The sequence below is a fragment of the Aegilops tauschii genome, chromosome 7, assembly GCF_002575655.3.
Source record: "Aegilops tauschii subsp. strangulata cultivar AL8/78 chromosome 7, Aet v6.0, whole genome shotgun sequence".
Classification (NCBI taxonomy): domain Eukaryota; kingdom Viridiplantae; phylum Streptophyta; class Magnoliopsida; order Poales; family Poaceae; genus Aegilops; species Aegilops tauschii.
Genome location: NC_053041.3, coordinates 33,152,871 through 33,164,735, shown reverse-complemented (window position 1 = coordinate 33,164,735; position 11,865 = coordinate 33,152,871). Strand labels below are relative to the sequence as shown.

General features: G+C 42.3%; 1 protein-coding gene across 1 annotated transcript; it reads right to left on the bottom strand.

The window, feature by feature from the left end:
• Positions 1-8,740: 8,740 nt before the first annotated feature.
• On the bottom strand, positions 8,741-10,608 carry LOC120969983 (putative serpin-Z8). The gene has a single exon (XM_073503294.1). It carries the CDS (start codon positions 10,423-10,425, stop codon positions 8,935-8,937), a length of 1,491 nt encoding a protein of 496 aa, XP_073359395.1. The 5' UTR covers positions 10,426-10,608; the 3' UTR covers positions 8,741-8,934.
• Between the last annotated feature and the right edge of the window lie 1,257 nt (positions 10,609-11,865).

Sequence of the window (11,865 nt, the reverse complement as noted above, 5' to 3'; positions counted from 1 at the left end):
AACAAATACAATTTTGGTGTCCAAAACACATAGTAGAAGTCACACCCACTGCTACAGTGTCCTAGTCCCATATATGCATGTGCCTTGGAGAAAAAAGTGGTATCCTTCACGATCGTTATGTCAAGCTACATCTCTAGCATATCTGGCACAAGTTGCAACATGCAAGTGATTGCTCGGAGCCTATAAGCAACCTGCATGAACAGATTACGAAGGAGCATATGAGATGGTTCTGTAGGAGGCAATGGGAATGTTTCTTTTTCTTGATACCAGTTTTTTTTCCTGTAGTGACCGAATGAACCGTTTTGTTTCACTACTCTTTTTTCCATTACCAAAGGCCGCATATTCGAGCTCTCTGCATTGCACAACGATGATTTTTTATTTTTTCCAAGCTTGAATATCACTTAACAACAATTAGAGCGAGCAGATGGGCTCGATCCTGTGACTTCTCGGTCGCGGGACTCTAGTTTTCCACCACAATATGCGGTGTGCTCTGTCCCCATAGGTGTAGGAACGTTACTAAACACTGTTTGTACATTTACATCAAAATATTTAAAACAAATTGGTAGCATAGTTTTTGGGGTGCACCCAAATTTTTGGTAACCGGCCAGTTACAGGGACATCCGATTAAAAAACCCTGCAAGAGAAGGAGAGGTTGGTCAAGCTTCCCTTAATCTCAATAAAAATATGGCCATTCGGATATTGTAGCATGCATTTCTAGGATGCATATTTGGTATGTAAACAGGTAGGATCATAATCTATCGCGTAATCATGTGCATGCACTTCAAACCAAGAGATGTGAATATTTAAACACAAACCATTCAGGATGTTTCTTGACGCAAAGGACGAGCGACGTCATTTGGCACATTAGGTTGGAGAGCTCCATGGCCATGGATGGAATGTACTATCAGCGACCAGGCAACCAACCAGCTTAACTAATATAAGGTCGAGGTTATGTTGGTTGGAGAATGTGATGATAATGCTCCGTTATTTGTACTTGGATTATTGGGGACTATGTCACTATCAAGAATTTAGATCATGAAGGAAGGTCCTGTGTTAAATGTTGTATACAGTGAATGAGATTTTGGAGAACATTCATTGTAAAAACCTGGGAGGACTATTTGTAGTTTTGAGGAAATAGATGAGCAATCATTGCAAGTTTGTAATTAAAGACACCAATTTAATTTGAATGTTGCAAGTGCAGAATTATCGCTACCAAGATGGTATGTGCATTTATGAACTTAATGGCAACGCGTACTCGGTGCACTAGAGGTTGACAGAAACATGTTCATATTAGTACTCTCTAATTAACTAATAAAGGAGAAATGACATGAATCGTTGTCCATTTTTTCGTAGAAAAATCATTGTTTGTCTCTGTTAATGGAAATTGGGGATTGCCCTTGCTAACAAAACACAATGGTTACTAGAAATGATTTATTCAATCATTTTTCTTGACTTGAATGCTTGACACCACTCATGCCATATGGTACTAAAATAGAATGGCAAAACCTCCAGATGCGCATACAGAAACCAGGCCGCTGCCTCTACCAAGTGCATCTAATTAAGTTCACCACCTACCTTCAAATTTCTAAACAACACTTCCCATTTTATATATTGACCTATTTTTGCACGAACACACATCGAACAAATTCCACATTTTATACTTCCAAGTAACTTTGGCAATCTGAACATTTTTGCTGAACACATAAGACTTGGGTCATTAAGAAAAATCACATGTTAAATGGAAAACATTGCAAAACTGAGGTATATTTGGTGGTTCTAGTTGTTCTTATTTATTTTTTCTTTTCCTTTTTGTTTTTTGGCAGGTAAAACACTCTTTGTTTCTATTGGTTGAATAGGGAGTTATCCTTTCTTGCTGAAGAGAATGTAAAGATTGCTGAAAATAATATCTTCGATTAGTTTGATGACGGACATTGTCACTCGGACCCCACGAAAAGTTAAATAGAATGGAAAACAATATGCATGTGTTTTTATAGAAACCAGGCCGCCACCGACACCCGAAATTTATTTCTCCACCTATCTTCACATGTCTAAATAACACTTACGCTTTACATAGAAACCAGGTCTCTATCATGATTCAGATCATTAAGGAGGACCGTGTGTTAATTGTTTTATATTGTGAAGGAGATTTTGGAGCAGAACATGGTCAAAATAGAAGAGTTTTTTTTTGCAGTTCTACGGAACGAGGCGGCAATCTGTGGAAGTTTATAATTTGACATACTAACTTAATTTGATTGTTTCAAGTGTAAGAAATATCACTACCCAAACGCTATGTGCATTTAGCAAATCAATTGCTACTAGGCTCCTGTGTGCACTAGAGTACTATGTAATTATCTCAGAAAGGAGAAAGGCTATGGTTTGCTATTCGTTTGTTTTTCTTTTTCTGTGAAAAAAGTAAACATGGTTTAATTCTGTTAGTTGAAATTGGGGGTTTCCCTTGCTATAGAAAACACAAGGATCGCTGAAAATTCAATCATCTTTCTTGATCTTAATACAAGACATTATAAATCAGGCCATATGGGATTGAAATAGAATTGTCAATCTACATGCGCTCTTTAAACCACTCCATCCTCTACCCACTGCATCTTATTAAATTCCCCACCTACATTCAAATGTCTAGACAACACTTTCCACCGTATATAATTGACCCCATCCTCATGTGAACACGCATAAAACCACATCCATGTTTAACACTTCCACATAACTCTATCATTTGGAAATTTTCTCATAAGAAAAGGCTTCGCGAAAACACGGAAGATGACGGTAGACATAGAATCCAGATGGTATCAGTAAACAGTATGATTAGGAGGCCTAGCGAAGGAAACAAATACAATTTTGGTGTCCAGAAGATATAGTAGGAGTCGCACCCACTGCTACAGTGTCCTAGTCCCATATATGCATGTTCCTTGGAGAACAAAGTGGTATGCTTCACGATCATTATGTCAAGCTATATCTCTAGCATATCTGGCACCCGAATACAAGTTGGAACATGCAAGTGATTGCTCGGAGCCTATAAGCAACCTGCATATACAGATTACGAAGGAGCATATGAGATGGTTCTATAGGAGGCAATGGGAATGTTTCTTTTTCTTGATACCCGTTTTTTTTCCTGTAGTGACCAAATGAACCGTTTTGTTTCACTACTCTTTTTTCCATTACCAAAGGCTGCATATTCGAGCTCTCTGCATTGCACAATGATGCTTTTTTTATTTTTCCAAACTCGAATATCACTTAACAACAATTAGACCGAGAGATGGGCTTAATCCTGTGACTTCTCAGTCGCGGGACACTAGTTTTCCACCACAATATGCGGTGTGCATTGTCCCCATAGGCGAAGGAACGTTACTAAACACTGTTTGGACATTTGCATCCAAATATTCAAAACAAATCGGTAGCAGAGTTTTTGGGGTGCACCCAAATTTTTGGTAACCGGCCAGTTACCGGGAAATCCGATTAAAAAAACCTTGCAAGATAAGGAGAGGTTGATCAAGTTTCCCTTAATCTCAATAAAAATATGTCCATTCAGATACTGTAGCATGCATTTCTAGGATGCATATTTGGTATGTAAACAGGTAGGATCATAATCTATCGCGTAATCATGTGCATGCACTGCAAACCAACAGATGTGAATGTTTAAACACAAACCATTCAGGATGTTTCTTGAAGCAAAGGACGAGCGACGTCATTTGGCACATTAGGTTGGAGGACTCCATGGCCATGGATGGAATGTACTATCAGCGACCAGGCAAGGAACCAGCTTAAGTAATATAAGGTCTAGGTTATGTTGGTTGGAGAATGTGATGATCGATCATGCTCCATTATTTGTACTTGGATTATTGGGGAGTATGTCACTATCACGAATTTAGATCATGAAGGAAGATCCTGTGTTGAATGTTGTATACAGTGAATGAGCTTTTGGAGAACACGCATTGTAAAAACAGAGGAGGACTATTTGTTGTTCCGAGGAACTAGATGAGCATTCAGTGCAAGTTTGTAATTAAAGACGCCAATTTAGTTTGAATGTTGCAAGCACAGAATTATCGCTACCAAGATGATATGTGCATTTATGAACTTAATTGCAATGCCTACTCCATGCACTAGAGATTGACAGAAATATGTTCATATTAGTACTCTCTAATTAACTAATAAAGGAGAAATGATACGAATCGTTGTCCATCTTTTCGTAGAAAAAGCATTGTTTGTCTCTGTTAGTGGAAATTGGGGATTGCCCTTGCTAAGAAAACAAAATGGTTACTAGAAATGATTTATTCTATTATTTTTCTTGATTTGAATGCTTGACACCACTCATGCCATATGGTACTAAAATAGAATGGCAAAACCTGCAGGTGCTCATACAGAAACCATGCCGATGCCTCTACCAAGTGCATCTAATTAAGTTCACCACCTACCTTCAAATGTCTAAGCAACATTTCCCATCTTATAAATTTGACCTATTTTTGCACGAACACACATGGAACAAATTCCACATTTTACACTTCCAAGTAACTTTGGCAATCTGAACATTTTCATATAATAAATATGTTTCACATGAACACAGAAGTTGATGGCAGACACAAAATTAAGGTGATATCAATAAACACATGTGAAAAGGAGGCATAGGGAAAGGAACAAATACTAGGTTGTTGTGTGTAACGTGTAGCGAGATTGTACTTGTCCCATCCATGCTCGCGACTTAGGGACAAAACTGGGCTTCCGATCATCCACGATTGTTACATGAGCCTACGTCTATAGCATAGCTGGTAGACAGGAACTAAATTACTGTAGCATATCAATATATGCATATCCCCCTACCTATTCTTAAGTAGTTGCAACCCACTACCTATTATTCTCTTCTCATTCAACCATGCCACATCACAATGATGTCATAACTCACAATTTGGTCACTAATCTAGCCATGCAACCCTATGACCACAATCATGCATGGCAATCATAAGTAGAAAAACAATTCCCTAATTATTATGTGTGCATAGACATATAGACGGTATATATCTTCGACGATTGGTGAAAATATATGTTGGCCATGTTTCACCTTTTTTTTAAATGGCACCCCGTTGACTTCAGTCCAATAGTTTTCTCATTTTATACAGCATGGTGTCACATGCATCATAGGCCTTACTTTTTTAAAATATAAACCAAGAAGAATCTTAAATTTGTTTTTGTATTAGTTTTAGTTTTTTAGCACCTATTTATGCATATGTTTTATCAAGGTTCCCGCAACCCATGGGGGTATCATCTAGTTTGTTCTATAGTAAGTTAGGATCCAATCTCTCTTCTAATTTTTGTATGACTTATAAACCAAGATTGTTTGAATGTGTAAACACGAGCCCTTCACAATGTTTCCCTTAGGCAAAATGGGAATCTGACTTGGCATCCGAACCTGTTTGACCTATTCCACCATGATGATTGACGCGGGTTCAGACTCTTAGAACAGTCCACACCGATCATGTCACTAGACGACACCATCATGTCGATCTCATCGTCTATCTCGTCGCTCAGCTGCCTCATTGCACAAAGTAGGTTTTGGAGCAGAAACATGGTAAAATAGAGGAGGATTGTTTGCAGTTCAAAGAACGAGATGAGCAATCTGTGCAAGGTCATACATAGAGAGACATACTTGCTTCGAATGACTCAAGTGTGAAAAACATCGCTACCAAGATGTATGTGTATTTACCAACTTAACAGCAACTAACCTCTTTTGTTCACTAGAGATGACAAAAACATGTTCCATTGGTGATTAATACCCTGTAATTATCTCATAAAGAAGAGAGGCTCCTTTTTTTCATTTTATTTTGTTTATCTGTAGAAAAACATTCTTTGTTTTTGTTAGTGGAATTGGGGGTTGCTCTTGGTAAAGAAGACCTAAGGATTGCTACAAATGATTTCTTCAATCAGTTTCTCGATCTAAATTTTAGACATCATAACTAAGGCCATCACTAGTAGAAAAAGGGCCTTTAGTAACGACCCTTTAGTCCCGGTTCCAGAACCGGGACTAAAGGCCCTCCACGTGGCCGCTGCCTGGAGGTCCACCTTTTTTATGATTTTTTTGATTTTTAAAAAAAAAAAATTGAATGTTTTTTTATTTTCAAATTTCTGAATTATTTTAACCTCTAATCTCTAATCACCCCTCATCATTCCAAATCATCTAACTTTCCGGACGGTCACCCATCCTCTCACTACTCCAGCCTGAGCACGCTTAACTTCCGAGTTCTATTCTCCCTCGTTTCCAAGTCTGCACTTGTTGTTTTCCTGACAATAGTAAGATGTCAATCCTATTAACCCTCAGGAATTTAGCTTGAGCATGAAGTCACACATTTCACTGTTTGAGTTTGAATCTATTGTTCTAAAAAACAATAATTATTTAGTAACACTAATATTTCTTGAATAAGTAGTTTGACCACAGTTTGACCAGATTTGACCAAAATTCAAAAAAACTGAAATAATTATTTAGTAACACTAATATTTCTTGAATAATTAGTTTGACCATTGTTTGACCAGATTTGACCAAAATTCAAAGAAACTGAAATAATTATTTAGTAACACTAATATTCTTGAATAATTATTTAGTAACACTAATACTTCTTGAATAAGTAGTTTGACCATAGTTTGACCAGATTTAACAAAAATTCAAAAAAACAGAAATTTGAGCATAAGTTTTTTTCCTTTTAGAATTTGAGGATTCTAAAAATTTGCAAACAGGCCGTAGGCGATCAAAATTGGATGCGGATTTTCGTGCTGAACATTTTGATATATTATACTTTTTTCTGACATCATATGCAAAAGTTATAGCCGTTTTACATTTTCCCTACACTTTTTGCAAAACATGTCTAAATTTAAGTTTTTAAATTTTCCTAACTAGTAGATGTAGTAACATAACTACATCTCGAAGGATTTTAATTTTTGAAGTTTTTATCATTTTTTTTTTGCTTTCTACAAAACCGAAAAGGCGATCCAAGGGGGGGGGGGGTAGAGTTTGAAAATGCGACCTTTAGTACCGGTTTGAGACACGAACCGGGACTAAAGGGCATCGCACCCTTTAGTCCCGGTTCGTGTCTCAAACCGGGACTAAAGCCTTTAGTCCCGATTTGAGACACGAACTGGGACTAAAGGGCATCGCACCCTTTAGTCCCGGTTCGTGTCTCAAACCGGGACTAAAGGGCTCGGGTGAACCGGGACTAATGCCTTAGCCGCACGAACCGGGACCAATGCTCACATTAGTCCCGGTTCGTGACTGAACCGGGACTAATGTTAATATTGCCCTGTGACCAAAGCCCTGTTTTCTACTAGTGCATGCAGAACTGAAATAGAATAGTAAAATTACGTGTGTGTTCTTACGGAAACCATGCTCGCCATATCTATACAGTGCATCTTATTAATTTTTCCACCCACCTTCACCTGTCTAGACAACACTATCAACATATAATATATTTGGCCCCATTTTTGCGTCAACACGCATATTTGCTGTGCGCAAAAAAAATCTCTGGGCTAGCCCTCCAGGATGTTTGCCTGCGGCATTGCTCGCCAAGTTCTTCTTTAGGAGGTCGGCTTGAATGATGCAAGTTCAGAACAACTATTGAATATGAAGAAAAGGTCATGACCAACACATTTGTTTTATATTTGGCAAAGTTTTTTTTTTACGTGTTTACGAGTAGCCGTCGAAAAGGACCAGAAAAAGTTAACTTTGCCGCCAGGGCTCCAGCCCACTCCTCTTTGCCTAGTGTTGCACCTGGCAAACACTTTGCTTCTGCACTAGGCAAAGTTCTAGATTCCAGTAGTGGTGTTATCAGAAGATGAAGTCACATGCCGATGCAATGACAACGATCGGCGAGCCCCTTGGCCACTAGACCAAGTTACTGGCCTGACGCACCGCCTGCTGGGCGCTGCCCCCGCGCGCCCTTGTTGGCCGCTGGGAATGCGCACACGCTCCTGTTGCTGTTGGTATCTCCTGCCAGGGTTTTTGTCAGAGGAAGATCTGGTCGTCTGGATACTAGAGCGACGAACAACACAACTGATGCTCGGGCCATTCGAGCATCGTGTACTGGAGCAGCACTGCGTCGTGGCTCGGTGCGTAACTTGCATCCAGCCCAATAAGTCCCATGGTACGACGATTTTCTTAGCCGGTTTTTATTTTCCAGATTACTTTTCCATTGATCTGTGACTTATGTGTATACCTAAATAAAAATCGCTGGAAAACAAGGTAGGACGAGCGCCTCACCTCGCTCGACCCACAGCTACGACCCACCTGCAAGTTCAGTACGCACAACTGCTTAATATGAAGAAAAAGACATGACCAACTCTGAATGTTATCAGAAGATGAAGTCACGCGCCGATGCAATTGTGAGGATCGGCGTGCCCCTTAGCGATGGGATGTAACAGGGTGCATGCTCTCTGGGCATGACCCCCCATCACGTCCATAACCACCGATAATGATACAGTAAGCCGCGCGCCGGAGTTATGGTATACACCGCCAGAGCCCAACTATATCTTATATTTTTTATTGGTGAAAAATCCCCTTTTAAAATTTTCAAGGGGCGTATTGAAACAGAACCCGTCTAACAATTCGTACATATATATACCACTGTCAAGCGAGTGCATTCTATGTTTCACGGGTCCTTTCAACACATTAAGCTGGTACACCAACAATGCAAGGTAGAAACAAAGTTGGCTTAAGAATAGGAAACATTGGAAAAGGAATATTTTTATCTGCAAAGTAAATTGTATGGGGGAGTTCACAGTTTATGTGACCCACATTTTTATTTGAATAACATGTATACAAGACATCTTTAAAATATAATCAAACTGAAGCACATATAAATTCATCATAGTACAAGTAGGAGCAGTTCTGGACTCAAAATAGGAAACACAATGTGTTTGTCGACCTCAACAGCTAGCTATTTATTACTCCTTGGATGGGTCGAGGACGTGCCCCGCGAAGACAACAGCTCCGGTCGCCTCCTCCACTATGTAGTAGGCAAATGGATGGTCGGCAATGAAATCCACCTGCGGAGGTGTTGGAGGTGACGGAGGCCTTGCGCATCCAAGAGCCCCGACCAACACAGTGACAGCGGCGGCTTCAGTCCCTTCCTCGTTTACCTCGACAACAGCCTTGTGGATGACATCCCCCACCACTATCGGCATGCCAGAGCCATCGTCCTCCACCATGTCAGATAGGTTGCCACGCTCACAGAACGGCAGCTCAAGCCCTAGCTTCTTGAGCACGGCGACGATGCTGCTATGGAAGGACAGCTTGAACTTTGGCATCCGGAACTCGCGGAGGGCGATTTGCTGCTCCGGCAGGTGGTCGTGCAGGAACCCAGGTCGGGACGCGATCGTGTCCAGCAGCCCCCACAGGCCGTCATGGGCGTCCGGGAGAAATATGCACATGGAGAACTGCGTGTACCCGGTACGATTGGAGCCGGAGAACACCGACGGAGCAGCACACTGGGATGGATAGGCGTTGCCTGCCCAAGGATCAGGCTTGTGGCGGTTGCCAAATGCATTACCAGGGTAGCCATTCCGACCTGGAACATGGGGGAGGGCGATATATGGTGGGTTAGGTGGGTGGCCAAACCGACCAAGTGCACCATTAGGATATGGCCTGGGATAGCCGTACCGAGAGGTGGGGTTGCGGAATGGAGGAGGAGGATAGGGACGATGACGGAAGTATGGTGGGGGTCCGGTGGAAATATAATTTGCAGACCGACCCCCACGGTTGTATGCAGCCCTCACATGGGGATGGGCGTAGGGAGCACCATGGTCGCGGCCGCCATACTCACCGGACTGATCAACACGGTCATGGTTGTAGCGATGAGAATCAACACGGCCCATATAAGGAGGAGGATGCGCATGTTCCTTGTGATCAGGCACCGCCATTTTGTACCGGAGTTTGAGTACCTTGAACCCGTCGTGCACAGCGACGAACTGCGACATCGTACTCTGCATGAAGGGCACGTCGACCTGGCTGCGGTCGAGCCGGTAGAAGGGTTCGTGCATGGTGTGCCTCCTGTCGAACGGCTGGTCCTCCCACTTGCCCTTAAAGTACACGGCGTTGCAGAGGACGACCCGAGTTGTTGCCGGATTTATCGATCCTTTGTGGAGAACGTTGCGGATGAGGTTCCTGGTCACCTGAGCCGCCCACGCGTTGATCTGGCCACGCGCTTCCTCCGGTGCGCCGCGGAAGTTAACGGTGCTCGCCTCGGCCTTGTACGTGCCCACGACGGCCTCGCGGAAGGCCGGCTTCAGCGGCCGCGAAATGTCGCTCCACACGCCGCATGCGAACGCCACACTTGGACCGCCTGAGGCGGACCTGTCCTGGAGCGCGTCCGCCGCCATGCGGGACACGAAGCTCTCGAGCTCGCCACACGACCGCGCGCCAAGGATGCGGAGCATCTCGTCCAGCGTGGTGTCCCTGGCGCCGGCGGCCAGGAGCGACAGAGCTGTGTAGATGGACAGCGGCGAGAAGACGAGGTTGGTCCTGGGGTTTTCTTCCGCGAGGCGCTTGGTGAGGCCGGCGGCAAGCTGCGCCAGGCCAGAGCCGGACTGCGGCGACTTCTTGGCCGGCCGGCCAGTCCATCGTGGCAGAATCCATCAAAGCCGCTCGCAGTCGCAGGAGACGTAAGTACTCATCGTTCGTGGCTATTTTGCTTTGCTTGGCCAGTATATAACGAAGACGTAGGGCATCCGATCTGATTTGGATTTGGGTTCGGTTCGGTTATATGCTTCGTTCTTTCCTTTTGTTTGACCGTCGAACGTACGTCGGTTTCACGTGATGGCTAACATGACTAGTTTGAGTTACCCAGCTAATACGGCCTCCCTGCATCTCTCCTGGCTTTCCTTTTATAGTATACTAACTTTGTCGGAAAATACGGAGAAGAACCTGGGTACCAGCGCACTGCGCACCCAATCTGCAAAAGAAAAAAGTAATTCAAAAATAGTTTTAAAAATTTCAAATCTTTTTCGGTACCAAACATAATCAAGTATTGTAGTCGTATAAAAAGATATGTCAGAGAATGACATCCGTTGCATCCTGGGTCGAAGATTTGGCAAAAAACGCTATATACAAGTACTATACACGCTATATTGTCGTCATAGACTTGTCTTTTTTGCCCTGAAGTCAATACGAATCATTTCTTGTCCAAACTTTGTATACGAGTACAATACCTGATCATCTTTGATTCCATACAAGATTTGGATTTTGTTTAACTTTATTTGAATTACTAACTTTTTTGCACATATAGGGTGCACGGGTACCGAGAGCACAAGGTTCCCGTCCTAACTTTGCCTCAATTTGGTGGCGCCCGCGTCTCCCTTCCTATACTATTTTTTTAGCAAATGTTTGTACATTTTGTGTTACAGTTTTTCGGGTCATGTGATGCCTAATATTCTTGTCCAGTTTCATCGATGCAAAGTTTAACATATAAGTGGTAGGGTCGACCCCCCCTTCACCATCCGATCCAACTTTCATTGAAATTCATTATTCCGGAGTGTTTGATCATCATGACAAAAAAGACCATGTAACATTTTTTTCCAGCATACCAAACATCGCTGAAACATTCCATCCTGAAAATGATAGAAGCTTCCCCGAAAAAATAGCAAAAAAAAGAGAAAATGATAGAGGCAACCCCAATTAATATCACATTATTAGGATGGAATCGTAGAGGACAATGGAACGGATGATCGGAAAGGAGGGGCCATCAAGAATGGATGTATAATAGAAGGGAAAGTTGCGCCTTGCCGTGCTTTACTGAATTACATCGAGGGCTTGCAGCATTATTAGCCTACATATTCAGCTCCAGTAAGATTGTACGGCCACCGAGTTTGCAAATAGGA

Excerpts from the sequence above, each read along its gene's own strand:
- LOC120969983 (XM_073503294.1), bottom strand. The coding sequence starts at position 10,425 with ATGCTCCGCATCCTTGGCGCGCGGTCGTGTGGCGAGCTCGAGAGCTTC.